The sequence below is a fragment of the Microtus pennsylvanicus genome, chromosome X (assembly GCF_037038515.1).
Source record: "Microtus pennsylvanicus isolate mMicPen1 chromosome X, mMicPen1.hap1, whole genome shotgun sequence".
Lineage (NCBI taxonomy): Eukaryota > Metazoa > Chordata > Mammalia > Rodentia > Cricetidae > Microtus > Microtus pennsylvanicus.
Window position 1 is genome coordinate 50620024 of NC_134601.1, and position 24066 is coordinate 50644089.

General features: G+C 37.8%; 1 protein-coding gene across 3 annotated transcripts in view; it reads right to left on the reverse strand.

Moving 5' to 3' along the window:
* Gria3 (glutamate ionotropic receptor AMPA type subunit 3) overlaps window positions 1-24066 on the reverse strand; it is a 274359-nt gene that overhangs the window by 181748 nt on the left and 68545 nt on the right. For all 3 annotated transcript variants that reach the window (XM_075958406.1, XM_075958408.1, XM_075958407.1), the window contains exon 3: window positions 17262-17501. In XM_075958406.1, coding sequence (XP_075814521.1) covers window positions 17262-17501 — 240 coding nt within the window. The remainder of the gene's footprint in view (window positions 1-17261; window positions 17502-24066) is intronic.

The window sequence follows — 24066 nt, forward strand, 5'->3', positions numbered from 1 at the left end:
GATTCGTTAGCTCTCAGACTCTCCCCTCAAGCCTGAATCTTTCATGGTCCTTAAGAAAATAACCCCTTGCCTTACAGGTATATGACAGTCTGATGGAGAAGAAAGATTTCTGGATAGAGTGTTTGGAAACTTGGGCTCCAGCCCTGCTTGCTTTTATTTTTCATTAGTTGTACAACCTCAGGCAAATCATTCTTATGTTTGGAGATAGAGGGCTTTTTTTTTATCTCCAAACCAACAATACATCTGTTCTGTCCTGCCCTGCCCTCCTCACTGGATATGAATAATGATAAAAGACCCAGGAAAAATGCCTGGAAGTGGAAAATGATGGGCTTTATTTTGAACAATATTAATCAGAATAACTAAATGTTCTTCCATTTCAATGGATTCTCATCAAGCAACATTTTTATCTCAAAGTTATATATTGGATGAGGTCATGAAAGCAAGTAGTATATGGAAATATTTTGTTAATTTCAGGCTGGAACACCCAGAGAGCAAAATAGACAGGGGATAGGAATAGAAATCCGATTCCTAGAGTTCCAGATAGTTTATCAGAGGCTACAGGGAATTATGGGGCCAAGAATGTTGCCTTTGCCTTAATTTTGGATTTTTCCATCATTTCATTTAAGATGCCTTGTTAAACTATGGGGAAAGTATATAGATAGATATAGTGAGTGATAAAACACCTGGAATTTTCTGTGGCAGTCCCAATTTTGTGTGTCTTTCTTCTTTTTTTATGAAGGCGATTGCTGCATTTAGTAAGTATAGTTTAATATTGGTGCTTTTGAAGGAGTTTAACCATTATCATAAGCAATAATAACTGCCACTTATTGAGCATATTTCTTTTATCAGATATTGTACCACGCATGTTTATCATATGTCATTTAATTTTTATAGCAGCTCAAAGAAGTGGAGATTATAACCATTGGGATTTTACAAATACACAGAGAGGTTGTAGCTTAACTTCATACAGCTGATTGATGCTACGATGAAAACTGAATCCTAAGATTTGCATTAAATAAACAACGCTATTTTCAGACCACTTGTCTCTGCATTTGGAGAAGATGCTAGTGTACTATAGATTTCTGAACATCTGCTTGGTCGAAACAACCCTTAAGTCCAAGTCACAAAGCCAGGCATAATGGTGCTTAAGTGTAATCCTAGCACTCAGAAGGCTGAGGCAGGAGGATTGTGAGTATGAAGTGACACTCATTTACAGAGCAGAAACCCAGTCTCAGACAAACAGAATAAAACAAGAACAAGTGATGAGAGGAGCTACTGTCTGGAGGATACTGGCTTCAGAGCTTTAATGAGGATAGTTATTAACATATCTTTTTTTATTGACCCTTAAGAGCACAAAATAGTCAATTCCTTGCTCTTCATAAAATGAATATAGACTCTACATGTTCTCTAATATCTGTTGTTTGCTTTCCTGTTATATCCCCACTCAGGTTAATATACACAGATGACTGGCTCCATCCAACAATTTAACAATAACATCAAGGACATGGTCTGTAGGCAAAGGGGAATCTGGGAGGGAACTCGGAACTAGATTCTAATTTAATTCCTCCTAATTTCTAATATGCAGCAGCTTAAGCCAAACCAATGAAAGATTGCAAACTGAGCTTTACTGCCAGTTTCTTGATTTTTTGTTTTGCATACTATAGTTTAGGTAAATTTAAAAATATGTTAGAAAAGACACACCGAGTTCTCTCAGCTTAGTTAAGAAGGAATGTATATGTATATTTTGGGCGGTGTCACTGACTTCTGTACCTTCTGAAGAAGTTATCTGCTCAGGATGTTACCTTTATGCTTTTCTATTTAATTAAAATACAAAGTATATTTTTTGCTTTATTATTCTCTGAAATAGACGCTGAGTAAACCCTCAAAAAAAGCATGGGTCTGAGCTTCTCTAGCCACACTGTTTTTCATCAGTGCGTTTACTCTTAGTAATATGTAGCTGGAAGGTTGGCCATGAAGTCAAGACAACAGGGGAAAAACAAACCCTACTTCTTGATCATCAGTCTAGTAATTCAAAGACCAAGGTCTCCTTCCTTTGGGCCTGAGGGTGTTTGCAATTAGACAAATGTCATATCTAAACCCACTGTCCCTGGGCCATATCTGCCATCTTCTGTGAGTTTTCAAGCTCTTTTCATGGGAACAGGTTCTGAATCTAATAGAGTAGAACCCAAATTAGCACAATGAAAGAATGGGCAGCATGGCACTGTGGCACAGGTCGAGGGGAGTTCGGGAACTAGGGCTCTTCATTCACTACTGAAGCAGCACCACTTTCCTGTGGCCCTGGTAAGAGGTCAGTAACAATGTACCAGTTACAGAAGCCATGTGCCAGGAACTGTTCTAGGTACCTTTTACACATCTAAAGCATGAGGCAATCCTGGGAGTTTGGGAAAATTATGGCATCCATGAAATGACCCAAGACATTTATTGTAGGGATCCCTTGTCTGATAATCATTTGCAGATTTTTTTTTATTAGATGAACTGACTTGACTTGCTAATTACCAGAGAAAATGGCTAGACCTGGTTGCATTGCCTCATCAGGTTAATACATGAAGAACATAGGAAGTTCCATTAACTCTTTCAGTTTGATTGGGTAGAACTTTATAAATAGGGTTGTTTTTCTGTGGACACAAAAAGATGAGTCCTCACACCCAAACCACTCATCTACAGAGCTGTTAATTTAGCTTTAGGAAATGGCCTGGTCATTCTTCACATTTGATTTTAGCTTACATCATATCGTTCTCTTTTATTCCTATATGAAAGGGTATAACACACACACACACACATCATTATGCAGGTAATTTTAAACAGGGTAGAAAAGGCTTAATGTGATAAATCTTGGACTAGCCTTTAATTTTTTTTTAGAATACCACATTATAAAGTAGAATTACAGATTAGAAGACTCATGAGCATGACAAAATATGGGACTGATTCATTTTTTAGAATTCCAAACTCCGAATTTAAGAACTTTCAAAGCCTTTCCAGCTTGACATGTCTAATAAAAAATTTAACGTTACTATTTAGTACTCTGCTAGGTGAATAAAGTCACTTAATAAAGTTGCAGTTCCTTTTTGTTGATGAATTATGACACCTTAGTGTTATTGAAAGGAGTCAAAAATGGGTAGCTTTAGTAAATAGTACTATTCTGTAGCCTTCCATGTTTTGTGCCCAGTGGAAACCAGAAAGTCTTCCTTGGGACTTTCAGCAGGAATATACTTTTGCTGAGAGCTTCTAGAGAGAGAAGGCAACCCAACTAAGCTTTGGGAGCCTTGTCTCAGTCCTTCATTGGCATAAAGTGCATCTTTGGAAGAATTCTGTGCTTTGATTGTGGAAACCTGGAATTTCCACACGTGATACAATTTGAGTTTATTACGGAATAAAATGTCTTATAGCAAATATCCTTAGCCAAACTTAACAAGCTTACAAGTGTTTATTGCTCATTCTCCTTGCTCCTCATTGCTATCACTTAATCATGATTTCAGGTATAATACTGACCAGCATTTGTTTGTTTTTTCTCTGCTTTGATGTTTCTGATACTGCTTCCTTTTTGTCTCCACCTCTCCTAACTAATTCTGGTCTCATAGATCATTGTTTTGTGTTCTATGGAGTCCTGTTAATAGCCATGGAAAATTTATAATCAAAGTGGCATCCGAAAATTTTCTTTCCCTGGAATCTCTTCCTTACTTTCCATACATAGGCAAGCCTTACTAGGTTGGAATGAAAAAGAAGATCTGTTTTCACAAGATACTCTTTTATTCTGACATAAATAGCCTTTAGATAATCAGGGCCTGGCTTTGCTCTCGCGTGGATAACCAAGAACTGACTACATAGCTCTCATATCACTTCTTGTGTTTGTAGCATCATCTACAGAGAGATTTTGAAGTAATTTTCTTTCTTTAGTTTTATAGTTGGATATGTGGAGATTAATGTCATTTTACTCTCATCCTCAGAGAATTCATGTGGTTTGCATGAAATAGTACAACAGCTACATCCTACACCTTGAGAGTCCTCAATAATAAATGGCTTTGTATTGGCAAGGTTCAGGAACCATGCAGAGTCTTGAAAATCTGTCCATTACCTAGAGCCTCCAACTAAAGTTGCTAGCATTCAAATATCTGCATTGCTTCTTAGTTGGTTGGGCTAGGAAAGTGGTATATTTTGTACAGAGGTTGGGCCACAGGCTAATTAATACACGGGAGATAGATAGCTATCTAAGGCATGATTTGAGAACATAGTCTACTCAGAACTCAATCTCCTTCATTATGTTTACAAAGCTTATGTAATTCTACATTCTGTTTTTAGCTAAAGTTCTTTCACTCACTTTTTTATTTGCTTAATAGCAACGACCAGTAACTGTGTTTTATCTAGCACTTAACACAGTGCTTGCAGAGATGAGTAAGACAGAAACGTCATCTTCAATAAGTTGACAATATTGTTTAGAAGACAAATATGTAAACAAATGATAATCCTGCCATTTTCTGTCTAATGCTGTATTAGAGGTCTAGGCAAAGAACTGGAGGGCAGAGAGCAGAGAGCAGTAGGCACAGATACCTACACTAATGGAAACACTTATTTGTGAAGGACTTTGGAGGACAAGGTATTTTCCAGAGTTTTGTGTAGATGTATATTTATATGTGTGTGTGTGTGTGTGTGTGTGTGTGTGTGTGTTTTGAAGGGAAATTGAGTGAGCAATCTAAATGACAGAAAGAAGAACACCACATGCAAAAAAATTGAAAACTGAAATGAGTATCTTCCATGTGGCATTTTGGAACATTCACAATTATGGAGTACTAGTATAGAGGAGCTTATGGTAGTGGGATGTGAGCGGAGGTAGGGGAAGGCTTAGAGATGAGGTTTAATGGATGTAAATGACTCAGTGACTAAGAGCACTTATTCTTTCAGAGGACCCTGTTTGAGTCCTAACACCCACATAGTGGCTCATAATCACCCATAACTCCAGTCTCAGGGATCTGTTAGCTCTCTGACCTCCTCAGATACCAGACACAGACATGATGCACACACATATATGCATCCAAACATTAATACACATAAAATAAATCTAAAAGATTCAAAGACGAGAGTTCTGGAGAAGTACATGGAGCAGAAGGGTTTACTGAAGAAGAAGAAGTCTAGATAGGGCATCAAGGTAAATGGTTAAGGGGAAGTTAAATGTAGAGACCCATCATTGGGAATGGGTCAGAGCCCCTGTATAATTCTGCCTAGTGTAGCACTTTGAATCTTTAGAGAAACTGGATATATTCCAGAAACAAAGCTTATTTAACTTTAATTATAGAATTTTTTCATATAATTTTTAGCAAGAGGTATTTCTTTCCTTCTTAGGAAGCCTAGAGATTGAAAATGACAATGGGACCATGTTTTAAGATGCCAAAGGGTGCTGGAAAAACAGGCTTTGCATGGCAGGAAGGCCACTGTTGAGAAACCCAGCAAACTTTGTCAGGAGAAACCCCATCACGAGTGCCTTATGGTAGTCACTGGTGTGGATATTTACCTGGAAGGATTTTTCAGATCTACTAAGACATCCTATTCTATCATCTAGGCATTGTTGCCTCCCCCGCCCCATCTCAGAGAACATTAATAAGGTGAAAGGTTGATCATTAAGTGATTACAAAAAGAGAAACGTGTGGATGCTCTGAATTAAAGAAGTCAATGTAGATAGCTACTTGCATATTCAACTCCCAATAAGAGTAGTCATTTGAAAGGCAGTTCTAGTTTCATTATAAACAGAAGTTCTATAGTAGCTACCAGGATTTTACAGCACTTAGCATTCATGTTAGATTCTATTGATTTACATATTAGAATGTCTTTCTAAACTGTGGGCTTGTTATGAAGAGGCACTCTAGTTCAGTCACTTAATGTAACCCCAGTAGTGCACTGATGGAGAGTTTTAATTGCAGGATGGCAGACTCCCTCCTTCATTTTACAAGTGTGGAAAGTGGAGGCTAAAAAGGTCATGTGACTTGAGTTTGATCACAGCTATTTGGTGGCAGAGATGGACTTAGAACCAGTTCTGGTTTGATGATCCATTCTATCAGTGCCATTAACCGAACCACTCACCTTTTACAACAGGGTGTTCTTGTTGTATGGTGACAAAGATTCTGTCCTTTTAAAACTCTTGGCAGACTTCTCTAAGCCCTCTACTTGAAGGGATTCCAAGTTTGCTCTATCAGAACTTGAAAAGAGCTCTGACATAATCTCTAGAAACGCAAGCTCACATTCCTAGGTTGACCATAGCCCATTTTAAAATGCCTGCCTGAGGAACTCCAGGCTGAAAAAAAATGAATTTCTTATTTGTCATATAGCAAAATATAATGCCTATGTATCCCAACATCTAATGGATGGTAAGAGCTTGAGTTCAGTAAGTACCACTTATGAAAACTGCATGAGTTTCCCATAGACGAAGCTTTCTGGTTATTTGTAACTTTTCACTTATGTGATTGAGAACCCTATGCAGCTGCTCCTATTTCCTCACTTTTTCTCTAAAACACCCAGGAACTTTTGTATAAATTGAAGGCGACTTCAGTTTATGCTGAACTCTTTCCTTATTGCAATCGTATGGTGCCGACTAAAAGTTGTGCGCGGGGTGTCCAGCTGTGCTTACCTTTGACAGTGGTTAGAGACTCTGCTTATGTGAGAGGAGGCAAAATGTTCCTGGATAACTTGCATCTATTCCTGAGCTTTCCTTCAAACCTCTTAGATGTTTTAAATCTTTAAATCTTAGGGGACAGAATGCCAGTGTTCCATGTGACTGTATGCCTATAAGAAGGTAAGTATGGCCTCAAGAAAACTCTGCTATGTGATTTGTGACATCCTCAGTTCAGAGAAGCCGCCAAACATCTCTTCTGCTCTTAATAACTCACTGTAGAGATGTTATTCACAAAGTTATCTAAACCTTTATTTGGGGGAGGGGACGCTATTTATATTTTCAGTCGAATCTACCACTTGGTATAATGAGTTCCATATGCTTCTCCCATTTTCTACCTTCTGTGAGAAGCAGAGTTTCCTTTATTTATCCTGAGCTCACCTCTAGATGCTGTATGTCGGCAAGACACACCGTGCACAAACGCATGGTTTAGTAGGAAAAATGACCCTACTATGAATTGTTGTCTTTGTTTACAAGCATATTAAAAATTCAAATGAAAGAGAGCCAGAGTAATGCAATTGAAAGCAAACACACTGGCACCTAATTACCCTAAGGAGAAGGAGGGAAATCCTTAAGTAAATGGAGGCCTAGTAATACAAGAGCATGTGGAAGCAACTAAGAGGCCTACTATGAAATCAGTGCCTAGCCAAGTGCTGCCTGCCTTCAGTGAAGCTGAAACACCATCTAAAAGCTCAGTATGGACCATGAACATAACCTGTCAAACTCCTTGCTTGACATGATCTTAATTAGCCTCTCTTCTACTGGTGAGATGGCCCGCTGAGGCAGTTAGCACCAGAGAATTCAGCAGATCGTTTGTGGAGTCGACAAAGCAGGACAGCCGCCGACACTGGCAACTGAAATGATTGGAATGAATCCAGGAAAACGGGGAAGCAGTCTTTATTTGAATCCCTCTTTTTCCATGAACTGAGGTGCTCCACAGAGAATTTGCGGAGCAGACAAACTGTGTTCCATGTAAATGCCCTGCCCCCACCGGCCATAGCAATTCCTAGTCATCTTCCCTACTGCCCCCTCAACCTCCTACGCAGTTCACATTTTGTCTGTCTTGCTTTTGTACATTATTTTTCGGTTGAGGCATCCTGTATAGCCATGCTAATACCAAACAATGTTTTTGACTGCAAGACAAGGGGAGAGAGCTCTGTTGATTTTGCTGCAAATTGCACTTTTGCTGGAGCATTAGTTGAGAAAATGGAATTTTGCCAGTATTGCCCTTCCTTTCTTTGTTTACTGCCTATTTTCAACAGCCCTGTAATTGCTTTCCATTTTGTAAAAGGAACAGTGCTCCTTTTTTTATTTTTTAATTATGTGTCTTGTCCTGATCTCTTATGTTGGAGAGCGTTGATGGGAATGTCATGTTGTTTTGGTTCTGGAGGCAAGTTTGGCATTAACAATGGAGGTGGGTCCTTTCTAGGTGAAGCAGTTCCATTGTGGGCTCAGAAACATATCTTCTTCCATGGAGCCTTCCCTGATATTTCTAGCCTGCCCATTAGGAACTCTATCTTCTTTGGTCTCCCTTGGAACTTGAAATCCATACTACACAATATAGCTCTTGCCTTATGTTATTTCATATTCAGTGTTATTTCACAGGCATTACTCTGAACACACTTCTCTTATCATGGTGTGAACTATTCATACTCAAAGATTATTCCATTTGAACATTATTGTTAACACCAATGCAGGCACAATGAAACTCTCAATTAATTTTATGTTGGTTCATAGTCAATCTTTTGAGTTTCTGCAGCCAGTCCTTTTACCCAATACTGCCTTCCCACCATAAACGTTTTGTAGCAAATAATTCCATGCTTAGAGAGAGAGGATACTTTCTTGTACATTACAGAACGTGTAATAGTATTCCTGGCTTCTCCCCACTACTAAAATGTGTCTGTGTACTGCCATATGTCCCCTGAGGGGGTAAATTTCATTTCTCGAGGGAAAAGTTTTGAAACTATAATAAACACAAGAGCTAAAATTCATTGAACATGGTATTCTGCTCAGCTGGGTACTAAAGACTTTATATACATTGTCTTCCCATCCTGTGCCCTCACTTGAATTGATGTCTACGGGGCTCCAAGAGACAAACCTCAGTGTCAGAGTTGCAGGATGACTACAAAATCTATCTCACTTTCAAGAACCTCTCAGGCTAAAACCCAGTAATTGTAGCAAATCCCAGCTAGCCCCTATTGGTCTAAAGAATATTCATTCATTAATAATTAGATATTCGGCTTATTGAAGGTTAATTCCTCAAGAAACTCGATGAAAGCAATGGAAGGTCAGAGGAAACAAAACAAAACCAAAACCTCTGCCAGACATAGAAACACTTCCACACAGCTGAAGCTGATGGTGGTGGTGGTGGTGGTGGTGGTGGTGGTGGTGGTGGTGGTGGTGGTAGGAAGAAAGATTTGTTTCTTTTGCTCCAGTGATGACATTGGGGCAAGAAGCAATAATTCTAGCTAGTCTATTGAAGGAATGCTTTCCCTAAATCCTGACTATCTGTCTTAGCAAACAATACAGTTGGTCACAGGAATGGCAGAGTCAAAGCTGGCAAGTAGTACAGTGTATACTTCTCCTTCAAAGAGAGAGGGGGACACTCAGTGCAAACCTTCTGAGAGGAAGTACCATTTCTGTATATGAAGGACAACCCAAGGGAGAGAATTTGACATTTTTGTTTAATGTGTCTTTGGAGACGAATGCACCTCTGGTTGTGGAATCAATTCAACTCCAAATTCACTGCCACCAAGGAGTTAACGATATATTAAAATTAGTCATGTCATTTGATGGAAAAATATTCTACTTATGGAAATACCTTTATAGGAAAACTGCCTTTCTGAGTCTGAGCTGGAAATATTACAGTAAACAGGATCTAATCACAGCGAAGCCTTTTTTCAGCTTTGCATGACAGCTGTAAAATATGACAGTATTTATTAATAGTTGCTGCAGTCTAATCTGCAGCATTGGAGAGCTACAGCAAAAATATGTTAAGCCACTAAGAGAACAATTTCCACAGTAACTAATATTCAGCTTTTGAAGGGATACTTTAATGTCTTGTGATTTTTTTTATTCTTCCCTTACAGATAGTCCAACCCCAGGAATGAAGGAGCTACTAAGCTAATAACCTTTGTGGAGAGGAAGTGTTTAAATGATAATTTATTTCGAGAGCTGACAACAAATTGCTCGGCATTTTCTCTTTTTATGCCCCAAAGCAGTCAAGGATGTGCAAATCGAAGTATTAAAAATATGACAGCTTCAGTATTTTCATTTTCAATGAAACCCTCATTATAGACATATGTATAGTCTTTGATTCACAATCCAGTCCAAATATTCATTCACTAATATTATTGTACAGTCTCTCAAGATGCTCTCATAGTTGAAGACTCATCACAATAGATTAAGCAGCCTGTAGAAACTACCAAGTGTCTTAGGTCCTGTCAACCCCAATTACTGCTGCTCAAAGAGGGAAATTTAGTATCTGTCTCTCACAGGATAATGTACTCTCTGGGCCTTCCTAATTTGTTCATATATAAAGTAGCTTGAATTTCAATAAAAAAAAAAACGCTATTGACTTTGGTTTTTCCAGAAGACAAATGACCATGACTAGAATTGGAGCTATCTTTTTACCTTTGCCCATCCTTTCCCTAGTTCTTGAAGTGGATGAGCAAAAGACAAGACAAAACAAAGCAAAAAAAAAAAAAAAACCAACCAGGTTTGTTTTGCTGGCGACACCTACCGCGCACAATACCTGGCTGCCACACTGAGGCAATCTTTGAAAGTTACCCAACCATTCATTGCTTTTTGCCTCAACCATGCATCATCCCTTAGCAGTAGGAACATTCAGGCTTATGTCTTTCTGAGGTCTTAGCTACAAAGATGAGTATAGGAATTCTCTTTGCCTTAAATTCAGGCCTCATCCCAGCTGTCCATTCGAACTTACATTCTGCCTGCATCCAGAACTTTTTTCTTTCAATTGTTTCCAGGTTTTGGACTCATCTGTCCTTTAATTTGGGGCTTTTACCTTCTGTCAATATTGATCCCTGATATTCTGGTGCCATAAGATATAGTATTGAAGCCAACTGGAGATGGGTGCATGCCTTTAATTCCAACACCTGGGAGGCAGAGATGGATGAGATTGAGGCCAGCCTAGCCTACAGAGTGAGTTCCAGGACAGCCCAAACTACACAGAGAAACTGTCTCTTAAAAATAAAAAAAACAAAACAAAATAAGAGCAACAAAAGATATTTGTATTTATTTGTGAGCACCATTCTATGAGAAGTAAATTGAGAACTGGATTGCATCTACACAGATACAATTGAAGTAGAGAGGACGTTAGTAGCATGACCTTTGAAGAACTGCTACAGGAAAAATGAAGGGAAACACAACTAGTGTTTTTAAATATTAAGACAGTGGCAAGCAGTATGCCAGTCAGAGAAAAGCACATATTCTGTGGAGTGTGGCAGATCTAGGGTGATATGTGCTTTTATTACTTTGGTGTTATATAACTGTAAGAACCATTATTTGAAGGGTTTTTTTCTTTGCCTTGGTTCCCTCTGTTGTAGAGATGTATAGAGGTTACTATAATGAAATGTGATAATCTATAATCTCAAGACCTAGTATTATTAAATAGTTAAGAAATGCTCTTATTTTAAAAATATGGTATACCCCAGCATGAGTGCATGTCTACCTGAGCTACAAAGTGAATTCAAAGTCAGCCTGGGCAACCTAGTGTGACATTTTTGAAATAAAATATTTTGGAGATCGAGGCAAAGACCTTCGTGGTAGAAGCTTTCTTAGCATGCATTCTCTCACACATGTTTGCAGAGTGAGAAAATGTATATAGAGACAATAACATGAGAATTCCTGATTAGTTTTCACTCCGTGTGTGTGTTTGCATGTGTGTGTGTGAAGAGAAAGAGAAAAATCAGAAGAGGAGGAAGAAGAAGACGACGACAACGAAGAAGAAGAAGAAGAAGAAGAAGAAGAGGAAGAGGAAGAGGAAGAGGAAGAGGAAGAGGAAGAGGAAGAGGAAGAGGAAGAGGAAGAGGAAGAAGAAGAAGAAGAAGAAGAAGAAGAAGAAGAAGAAGAAGAAGAAGAAGAAGAAGAAGAAGAAGAAGAAGAAGAAGAAGAAGAAGAAGAAGAAATGGAACCTAGAGACATGAAAGAGAAAGAAGACAGGGTAAAAGGAAAGATTGTTTGCCTTATTTTGAAAAATAGCATTATGAAGTTAAGCCATTTGAATAGTCTGAATGACAGCATCCAGAAAAGTGAGAAAAGGAAGCCCTGGTCATCTCGGGAGAATTCAAATTCGACCAGTCTGAAAGCATTCAGAATCCTCTGAGGAAAGTCCTCTTTCTCATTATCTTAGGGAATCTCTTTACTACTTATGACCTCAAGGACCTTCCAAAACTTTCTGAGCATCTTAACTGTCTGAGAAACTTTATTATTTGCCCAAGGCCCATGCTGTAATGAATGCAAATGTCACCAGTAGGGATGGCAACAGTTGGTTTTAATTTTTTTCCTGAAGCCACGAAGCAAATCAGTTTCCACAGTAGAACTGTCAATTCCTCAGCAGCAGAGACTAACTTGGCTTCTTTTAAATCCCGTGAGTGAGCTAGAGTGATCTAATGTTACAGAAAACTCAATAATTGAATGTTGACCAACAGAATGATTGGTATAGCTTCCCCAGTTCCTGCCACAGCCTTTCAAATAAGATGGCAATGTCTCTTTAAAAGGTTGTTGTCTTTCAGAGAGTTTCTTGGGAACTGAGTAGGGAGAGTCAGATTCAGAATGGGAGACAGCAGGAGTTTATTGAACACTGGGAAGGGTTGGCACTAGTTGTCTCAAATGGCACCCAGACTCTTATCTCATTATCTAAGCTCACAGTCACAGCTGGGCCATATTCTTTCATCCCTGTGGCTTCTGCCCATTGAAGCTAAGAAGAGGCCTCATGTACTCTTGCTTTCACTTCTCAGGTGTGTCACTATCGTGGAGGAAGTTGCTACTATTTAGAATGTTTGCACCCAAAAGCATGTGTAATAACTGGAAGAAGTGGCCATATTCTTGGAATGGTTTTATAATCTTCAGTATAGGAATCCAAGTTGGATTCCTGGTACCTGAGAGCTTAGGATTAATGCTTACTTGTACAAGTAGAGAACAGAATAGTGGTTACCAGATATAGAGGGAAAACAGTTGAATAGAGGTTGGTTAATGGGTACACAGTTACAATTAGAAAGAAGGAATGGGTTTGGGTGTTCTGTTGCCCAGAGACATGAGTAGAGTTAACCACATTCTGCGTGTTTCAAAAATAACCAAAAGGACTTTTGTGAGTGTGTTCTCTATAAAGAAATGACAAATAGATGAGGTGACCCATATGCTAATTACCCCAATTTTGATCACTGTGCAATGTATACATGTATCAAAATATCACATTGTCTCTCATAAATATGCATAACTAGTGTGTGCCAATTAAAAGTGATAACAATAAAGAGAGAAACATTTTTGGATTAAGGTTCTGTTTCTACAGAAGTTCCTTCCTGAATAGAAATTTCTTTTCTCCTGAATACACTAAGTCATTAGGAACCATATCAATTGGCATGAATAAATTGGCGAGCTGAGGTGTTGTCATTAGCAGAGAAAGACTATTTATCAGGGGGAACAGAATGCAGGACACGAAGGTGTGGAAGAAGGATAGGCAGAGATGTAGTTTTGCTTCTAGCAGGGAGGGCAGGCATAGAGATGTACGGTGAGGAACATTAGGAAAACAAGAAACAGGGAAGCTAATAAAAGGAAAGATTATAGAGAAGGTAGGTGACATACTTAGTCTCATAATTTTCCTAAGAACTGACCTTTTATGTAGATAGAACCAAATGCATATTTTCTAACTTGTTGTTAATGAAGCAAGGTGACATTTTTATTAAGTGAAGCAGTGACTTGCAAATTCTGAATCAGACCTTCCTCTACAGACAGAAATCAGAGCAGAGCCAGGGTATACCTCAAATTCATTCAGTGTTTGATAACACAAGAGAAAAATGGTCATGTTTGTGCAACATATCTTTTAAACGACCTCCAAGATTTAACCCATTCTTTGGCTTCTTCTTCATTCCTGGACCAAACTAGAGCACTTCCAACACTGTATATTTAGCTTATTTGAACATAAAGAGGGATCTCCCTTTGTCTTCCACATCTAGTGTAATTTAAACTATTATAAAATTATATTTGATGCTATAATATCTCCCCATCATTTTAGTGCTGATGTAATAGATTATCATTGAAGAAAAAAGAAATAAAACAGATACGTTACTGAGTTATTTCAAGAACTGATTATTATCACATCGGAGATAAGAGGTTGGAGTAGTTTATATCAGACCAAATGAAGTAACAGTGCAGAAGCCATTATGTTAAATGCTAAGTGAATGGTGTGGACAGAGGGGATTCTCTGGGTGTTCAGAGGTAGGCAAGATTTCTTTTCCTCCAAACTGGTTCAGTCAATAGCATCACCATTTTTACTCCTTAATACCTTTCTCTCCCTCCAGCTTTGCTCAAGTTGTCATCATTCTGACCTGCATGACTATAATGGCAGTTTTTTCACTGATTTTCCTTAGTTCACCACCCACTCTATTTGCTATAAAAGCTTACATTAATTTGTTTGACCCCTCTGCTTAGAATCTTGCAATACCTTTGCCCTGAAGAATCCACTCCCTTTACCGTGCTTCTTAGTCATACTCCGTGACTAAAATATGGCTCTCCTTTATCTCTGCAGTTTTTGTCCAACCATCCTCCTTTCTTCTCACTAATTTTGAGCCATATTAATCTTCTAATAATTTCTACAGGTTCTATGCACTGACTGTTTCCACATTAGGCTGTGTCCTTCACTTTGTTAGTTACCAGACTATAATGTCATTCCTCATTAAGGCTAGCCATGAATACCCTTTACAAATTAGATCCAAGCATTATAATCTTTGCTTCTTTCATAGAACACTATCTAAATGTACAACAATTATTTATTATTTACTTGATTTTTCTGTCTCTCTTAGAAGATAAGTTTTATGACTGTAGGAACCATATGTGTCTTATTTACTATTGGAAGCTTAATAACTAGTAAATGAATAAGGAGGGAGGTAGAGTTTGTTATGGGGTTAGACAAATTGAAACAATTTTCTAAGATATAGGGGAGTGTTTCAGGAAGTAGTAGAATAAGTGAAGTTGATAAAGCACAGGCATGGATGTGGCACATTTTCACAATGGTGACAAATAGGAGGGTGCATAGGGAGAGCTTGACAGTTAATGGGCTCAGGCATAAGCATACTGAATCTTGAAGAATAGACTGTATTTTCTCTCGTGTGGGTAGTAGAAAGTTATTAAAATTTTGGGATAGTTCTTGGTACAGCATTTTGAAAACACTTTCCAAAGTGGACATTAATGTTCATGTTTATGTAATATATTTCTCGAAAACATAATAAGTTAGTCCCACCTGGTAAATAGCTAAAGAGGAAATAAACATTCAATCGGAAATGTTTCTTTTGGATGTCAGATCATAGAATTGCTCCAACTGTTTAATGAGATGGTTTAAGGATTAAAGGAGGGATAAGAAGCAGACTTAGATGGTGTCAGCTTTCTTTTTCACAGTAGAGGTCTAATCAGCAAAGATTGTTTATAGGTGATGGTGAGAGAATGCATGCATTGGGTCTTCTTTGAAATGAATGTAGTTATAGCATTAAGAGAACTGATATTTAATGGAAAAAAGAAGCTTCAGGAGAGAAACTGATGATTTTCAGCCTTTAGTTCTGTAAACTACAATGCTCCAAATTGCATTACATGCAATATATGGAAATTAACTAATTCACTCTCAGTGTTTTGAATGGAAGGAAATGCATTAAAATAGAGTACATCATGAATTAGACATTTTTAAACAATGTTTAAACAACGTTGTTACCCTAGAGAATTAAGACTCTGCTTGAACACACAGAGCTTTGTACTCTGTCCTTTGTCTCTATTCTTTTTAAAAACATAAAAATTTTTGGGTTTGAATCTATAATATAATTACATTATTTTCCTCCTTTCTTTCCCTGCAGCCTTTCATGCATTGCTATCTCTCAAATTCATGGTCTACTTTTTAAACTGCTTGTCACACATATAAAAATATTTCCAAATACATAAATATAATCTGCTCAGTCCATGCAATGTTATGTATAGATATATGATCTCAGGACTGACTACTTGGTAGGTCTTTGTTTAGAGTTGAGGCCTCATGATGTTCCTGCTTTCCCTTCTTCAAGAAATCCTGCTGTAGAGGTTCATTTACTCTAAGGAGTTGTCTCTGAAAACTCTGCTTTTCTTGAATGCTACCTTTTCACAATATTTAAAGCAATCAGAATCTAGTATAGCATGAACTGTCACATAAATGATCTTTTTTGCTCACACCTATTGGAACTATATTTTATGTAATTCTGTCTTAGAGGTAGAATACACCATTAAAGATAGATAGTAGTTTGCAAAATCATTAGATTGACTCATTGATAGTATCTAAGTTACAATTATTTCCAAGATACAAAGTTTATTGTGTCTGGTATATTATCAAAAGGGATCACAGAACCATAGAATTTTATATATTAAAAAAGGGACACGCCTTAGGTGAGGAGACCAAGTTCAAGAGAGTACCAGAGACTTGGTCAAGATCAGAAATCTAGTTAGTATCAGAATTCTCAGATCCTGATTGGTGAGTTTCAACCCCTCTTTGCTGGTATGTATCGGAGGCAAAGGCAGGCTTGCCTGTTTTATGATATGATCTGGTGCTGCAGCTAAATCAGAGGAATGTGAAGAATGCTCTTGCTTCTCAGGAGCAAGCTAGCATTTCAAATTATGTTGATGAGAAAGAGCTTTTCTTTAGCTACCCCAGGGACCAGGAAGAAAGACCTTTCATTTGTTTCTTCTGCCTCTGAATCTGAAGTGGTAGACTCAGAGAGAACCATCGATATTTAGTCTACAGGCAAATAACTGATATCAGAACACTGATACAACATCATAATTAAGGGCCCTCAGTTTCATTTTGGAAAACAATAGAAACAACTGGATTGGGAGGGCACATTTAGTTGTATTATTATGTGTATGTTTCAACATATTAATTAGTATATCTTGAAAGGACAATCATCACAGTCTCGCAAGATTCATTTTCTAACACCTTCCAGATTGGGCTTCCATATCCTATGTGGCACAGTAGACCACACATATGCACACATAGTAGTACATGGAGGTTTTTATTTTTTAGATCAAAAACTTTATTTGATAGTATTCTACACTCGTTTATTTTCCATCCAAGTTTTCTTGATGAGTTGTCTTACAAAAATTATTTACACGGTGTATCCCAAATCACATTTTATTGAGGAATTTTGTATATGGCTTGGATAATTAGGTTATAAGATTACAATTGATTTCCCATGTTTCATTTATTTTGAATACTGAAAATAAACTTAAAGGAGAATTAAACTGTATCTACTGGAAGAAAGGGATGCACTGTGATGACATTTAAAAATCACTGTCACATGAATACCCATAGAGTAAACTAGATGCATCTTCTTACCTCGTTCTGTGTCATAGAGGTATACAAACTTCTCCCACTTGTAGTAGCCCAGCAGACTCAGAATGGCCCCCTTCAAGGCCGGGCGCATCTGAATGACAAACTGCACATCTGCATCAGTGGGGAAGCTCGGTGTGACAAACGATGTGTGCAGGGCCCCACAGAAGGAGGTCAGGGTGTTCATTGACATCTGGTCATAGAATCCAAAGATAGCATACACCCCTCTGGAGAACTGGGAGCAGACTGCGAGGAGAAAGAGAGAAATGCATTTCAATAGGTCAGCTGTCCCCCATGGCAGCTTGTAAGGTTAGAAAGCCAATGCACAATTAATCTCTAAATTACCCGTGTCAAAAAGCAAGCAAGCAGGCAAGCAAACAAACAAACAACAAACCAAAAATAAGATGCCAAGCCTCTAGAGAAATATATAGAACCCTCTGAAAGTCCAGTTGCCCTGCTGGAAAATAAGAAAGAGAAATGTTTGTTGGCGAGAATTACATATCTGTGTCTACAGTGGTCAAGAAACTCAGAAAGAAAAGAGGCAGCAGTTGTCTTATTTCTTCCACGTCTCCCTGCTCACCTCCATGGCACTTCAGGCTCTTATCTTCCCACAATGGTCGCCCAATGACCCCTTAGTGTGGTGGTACAACTATCAAGGCACACTTGTCTTTCTCGCCTTCAGTTCTTTTCTTTCTAAGTCAATACAGTGGATACAGTTTGAATCAGACTAACCGCCAATGTGTCTGCCTGGAAATGTGCTATTCTTGCTGTTAAATAGAGCTACAACCACGGCTGTATTATGACAAAGACCCTTCACGTAGAGTACTAATTTAGAGGATTTCGGATTGTGGACAGGCTGTGGGAATGAATGACCTCTCAGTGGCTATTGAACCACAGGAGACAGTTGGCTGCTTGGTCTGCCCAGCCATAATTGGCCAAGTTCTACTTTGATCCTATTCCATTTATCTAGTGGACTCATTAGCCTAAATAGAAAAATTTCTTTGCCCCCTCATTGTTGTCAGTTTTCCTTCATTTCAAAGTGGACCGTGCCACTGCCTCTTCTCTCTTCTAGCCCAGAGGAGCTTAAAGAAATTGAACCAATTTCAATATTAGCTTCAGTAGAACATAATTAGCAAAGCAAATCAGCTACAACAACACTGTGTGGTGCATTCCCAAACGAAGTGGAAATGATCTTTCGATTATCTGCACCACTGCTCCCTTCCATTCATGCGAAGCAGACATAACAGGCATAATGCAATGTGATTTAAGAGGTCCTGCCTGGTCTCCCTTATCTGCTATGAAACCATAGATTTCTTTGTTAGGCTCATTTCTTTCCTTTTATGGCGTTAAAAAAGACTGTGGCTTGGGAGAAGGATTAAGTAGAATCATTAAAGCCATTATTATGGTGAAACAAATTAATATGTCCAATTAGTTGTTGAGATTAGTGGGAAAGCAGAAGGATGAGTGGTTATTGGAATGAGTGGGTCAGAGAAGAGAATGATCATGTCTGAGATCCTCCCTGAGAAGAGAAATAGTAAAGGCATTCAGCAACATAATGAAAGAAAACATTGAAAGTAGAAGGTAGGCAAGTAGAGAAGAATCCAAATAATTTCCTCATAACATTATGAGAAATCGAGTTCTTGATACCTGTGGTATCTTGCTCTCCATACATGCTGTTTAAATCTATGTTGGTTAGGGTCACTCACTGAGCAAACCAACTTGTCATTAGCTTGAGGGAGACATCTCAAAGATTATCATTTACTCCCTCATCTCTAGGACCATCTCCAGCATAGTAGACCACCTCCTTTAATTGTAGAAATTCTAAATGACCTCAAGACATATGGACAGGAAAATTCTTTATATTAATTAAAGAATGGCAACTAGTACATTGATTGGGGGTGCTAGAAGATGAGAGCCAAAGGGAGTACTTAGAACCAAAAAGATCTTTGGTTTTCATGCAGGGAAATACTAAGGTTATCATGAAAGGAAATGCTAAGGAAAATTCCATTCTAAGTTTAATCATGTAAATGGAGGGTTTGTGATATCAGGTCAAATAATGACCAATAATAATGCTTATAGGCATACTAATGATAAAAAAGCACACAGCAGTAACAGTCATAGTTATTTAAAATAAGAAGAATCAGTGAGTGATAAATAATATTTATCTAGGGACTGTGTTTACTAGTACAACTCTAATCTCACTTAATTTCTCCATGGACCTTATAAAGTATCGATTCCTTTACTATTCAGTTGCTAATTTAGAGATCAAAAGAGTTGCAGTTACTAAGTAAATAAATGAGCACTCTGAAACTTAAAATCCTTGCAGTCCAAATCCAACAGTATCTTTAAATAAATATTCACGTGTATGAGATAGTTTTCATATTTAGCAAATATAGATTTCCAATTAAATTTTCATTTAATATACATAATAAATTAATTTTAGTACAAGCATGCTTCAAATTCATATAGTAAAGCTTACTTGTTATTTATCTGAAATTTAAATTCAACTAATTGAACATCTTTATTTTACTTATAATTCAAGAAAGATGTCCCTATGAATGGCTATGGAGCTAAAAGGTTTAACAAGCAATCATGATCCTTCAAACAAAATGATTCAGAGGAAAACTGATAATTGTCAGCTCCATACTAACTAGAAAACCTGAAAAGTAAGACCCCAGGGGCCCTGCGTAAAACAGGCTTTGAAGAAATACGACATGTTTTTAGCATAGAGAATCCCATTCTGACTAGTTTATTTTTGACAAAAAAATGAAAGGAAATTACAGTGATGAGATTCTGGATAATAGAAAAATAAGTGTTGTTTTCCTCTTATATCTATTATTTTGAGACTAAGGAGTCATTTATGAAGCTTTCATAGTTCATTGAATTTGCTTATTTATTTAGAGTATAATAAATATCCAGAAACTCATCACTCAATCCCAGAAGTGTAACATAGCTAATGACTTTTTAGCTGTATGTGTCTTTTCTCTTTGGCTTGTCTGACAAACTTTTCCCAAGTCCTAAAGACAGACATGTGATGGTGGATATCAGCAAGTGTTAAGAGAACCTCAGTAAATGTTCTACTGTCTTCACATGTAATGCAAAGGCCTAGCAAATACTGACACTTCTAGAGGGTTTCCTTTGTTCCATACACTGCAGTAAATGTAGATAGCACAAATACAAGGCTTAGAGAACATGAGGTCAGTGGGGAGAGCTGGCACAAGAGGACAGTTGTAGTAGCTTCTGAAAGAAGCTGGAACACAGAGTACCTTGGTGGGGCCTCTCATAAGAGATTCTTGTAATATTCTGTGGCTACAAAGGGTACAACTGAAATGGAACACTGAACTTACTCACAGAATAATCTCTATTTTACACACACACACACATACACACAGTATATGTGTATACATATCAATATTAATATTACTGTACTTAATTATATGTAATATATAACATCAGTATTGTAAAGAAGAGGTTGTTAATTTGAAAGGGAGTTAGGGGAAGTAGAGGAGTTAGAAGGGTAGAGAGGTAGATATGATGAAAATACTGTACTTATGTATAAAATTCTCAGAAGTTTAATTGAACAGAAAGTATGTTTTTAGATTCCTAGAGTGAACTGGAAGGAATCTAATGAGCTCTTTCCTTATTTATAGCTTTTTCAAGCATAGTTATTGGTGTTGGAAACCTTTGAAATAAAAATTTTTAGATAGAGTCTCACTATATATCTCTGACTGTCCTAGTATTTGCTATGTAGAACAGGTTAGCGTCAAACTCACATAGAACGGTCTACCTCTGTCTCCCAAGAGCTGGTATTAAAGACATATGTCACCAGCCCTGCTTGAAATGAAATTTTATGTGTGAAAGTCTAATACCTATATAGAAAGATAAATATATAAAAGAGGCGAAATGGAGCTCATGTGTTTGAAGAGATTTCCACTGGTCTTACATTCCTTACCATAAAGAAACTGTGATATAAAAAAGTGTCTTCTTTAAGGTTGCACAATGAATTATGAATAAGGCTCTTAGAAATGCTTTACCAGCATGTCCTCAGCATCCCTATTCCGGAGTTATCTAGGGCAGTGTGGATTAGGATTTGCCTATCATGAAAGTAACTTACCTTCAATTCTTTACTCTCAGTCAAAGGGATATAGATGTATCCCAGCTACCTTTCTCAGCCCCTTCCAGCCCCCAGAACCAACAAGAGCCAGTGGCAGGTTGGTGACACTTTTGGTACTTGAGACTTTTTGTGGGATGTCTGTTTGCTGAATCCTTAGTGAACCATACCCATTTCCTCTACATCCTAGAAGACAGTCCTTGGTAAAATACCGACGGAAGAGAAATTTATCTTGGTAATGTTATAAAGGCATTAGGAAGAAGATATCTTTTAAGACAGGCAGATATTGATTCCAATAAGCAGCATGACTTAATGTTGATTAGTTAGTATCTGTGATCCTTGGATAGGAGCTCTGTGATATATGTAGGTTTCAAATTAGACTCTTGTGATGATTAGTATTGTTTGCCACCTTGACAAGATCTGGAAATCACCCAGGAGTAAAAACGGTGGGCATGGAGTTGCTAGGCTGTTTAATTGAGATGGAAAGAGCCACCCTAAACATGAGTGGCGCCATTCCATGGGTTGGTTTCCTGGACTGAATAAAAAGGACAAACCAAAACCATCTCCAGCATTCATCTATCTCTGTTTCCTGACTATGGGTACAATGTGACCAGCCATCTGATGCTCCAGGATCCCATGAATTCCCTGTGATGTTTGACTTACCCTTGAACTGGGAGTCAAAATAAACTCTTCCTTATGTTGTTTTTGTCAGTTTTTTTCACAGCAATGGGAGAAGTAACTAATATAAGCATAGATGTTCAAATAGTGTATCTATTAGTTGTTCTGTGACTTTGACCTTGTTTCTTTTTTATAGAGTTGAAACAGTAATAGTACCTGTGTTAGCACCATTGTGAAAATGAAACTGAGTAAATCGATGAGAGGCGTCTAGTGTGGGTATATAGAGATACTCCTTTAATACTAGCTCTTAATTTTCTCAAAATGTTAATTGGGTTTCAACTAATAGAGGAATGAATGGGCACTCATAGAGGAATGAATAACTATCATCTTCTCATACATCTTAATTATTATTGACAGGAAAGTCTAACAAATGATATAAATAGGTAAAACATGAAAGGATGTTAACTTCATATAGTCAGCTATTATTCCCTTGGCATACTTTACTCTCTATTAACTCTATCATAGTCTCCCCCTCCAGCAGTCATTGCCCCCAATCTCACACTGCATGTCTAGGTAGCACAGGCTGGCTTCTCTCTTGCCTGTTCAATCCATTTCTTCACTGCTCTTTTCCATCTCGATCCTGGGTAATAATTGGTTACAAAAGAAATCCTGCTAATTTGGCTCAAGAATGTGCTATTGTCCTCTGCCTCTTGTTCTCCCTGTATAATGCCAGTGTGCAGGTAAAATGCTTTTCTGGCCGGTGGCCTCTGAACTTTCTTGATGTGAAAAAGATTAGTTGTCTTTTTCTTAGGAATGCCTATCTCCATCTTTCCCCACTTACAAAACCTAAGTGTTTCCCATTGAAGATGTCATTTTTGACTATCTCCTGCTTTCCTAGGGACTGTATTGTAATGTTCCAGCTGTGCTCCCTTCAGTGGAGAGTGACAAGCAATGCTAGATCCAGCTGTCATGCTTGTATTTATAGTTCCCCAAATCTGTAAGACTGGGACAGGTACCATTAATGTACAGCATAGTATCTAATTACACCACACGTATTCCAAAAGGTGTAATTAAAAATGTCAAACAACTCAATTATTCTAAATATCCAAATAACAATATTGTGGATGGTTTATAGAACATTTTTTCATACCCCTTTGAATCAAATGGAAAAAATGAAACTGAAGTCTCTTGCTGACTTAACATGTGAAGCAAACATAAAGCAGAACAATAGAGCTATGAAGGAACTGATCCAGATGGATCATAAGAAGCTTCTTTATACAATACCAGAGTATACTGAATTCTAGAAGATTAGTGAAGCACAACACTGGAGACACTTGAAGAGATCATATAAAGTAATGATTTCTGAAGCTGTTCCATTAGTTCACTGTGGATTTCCAGTCTGGTGAAATGAGTATGTGTGTGTGGTGTGTTTCTGTGGTGTGTGTGGGTATGTATGTGTGCGTGTTATGTTGGGGATAAGGTCAATGTCATACACAGGGAGACATACTCAGACAAACTCACTTGAAAAGTTTTATTTATTAGTTCAATGACAACTCACACATAGGACAGGTCCTCACACATACTTTTGTTCTTTGTATTGTTTTATTTTGTTTTTGATTTTTTGAGACAAGGTTTCTCTGTGTAACCATCCTGGCTGTTCTCTTGTTCCACCTGTTCAATAAAGATGTTTTCAAAGACATTATAACTGGCCCTCTTATACCAAACATAATGTTCTTTCAACAAATATTTACAAAAGATAAACCCTACTATGTGCCAGGCAGCCAAATTTCAACTCATTTTACTTCCATGTGACTAAATTTTAAGTAGATACTTATGAGTTCCAGATCTAGATTTCTAACTCCTCACTAAACAACTCAGGGGCATCACAGATTGAGCATACTGTTTTCTTATTGACATCTTCATCCCATGAATCTCCTCTCTTATCCATGTTTCTCCTAACCTGTCACTCTTTATCTAGTGTAAAGTCTGAAAGGTCATATTGGCCCCCACTTTCTCCCCCACTCCTTTGTTCTACTATTTTATAATGCTTCATATACTTAGCTTCTAACCCAGTGGTTCTTA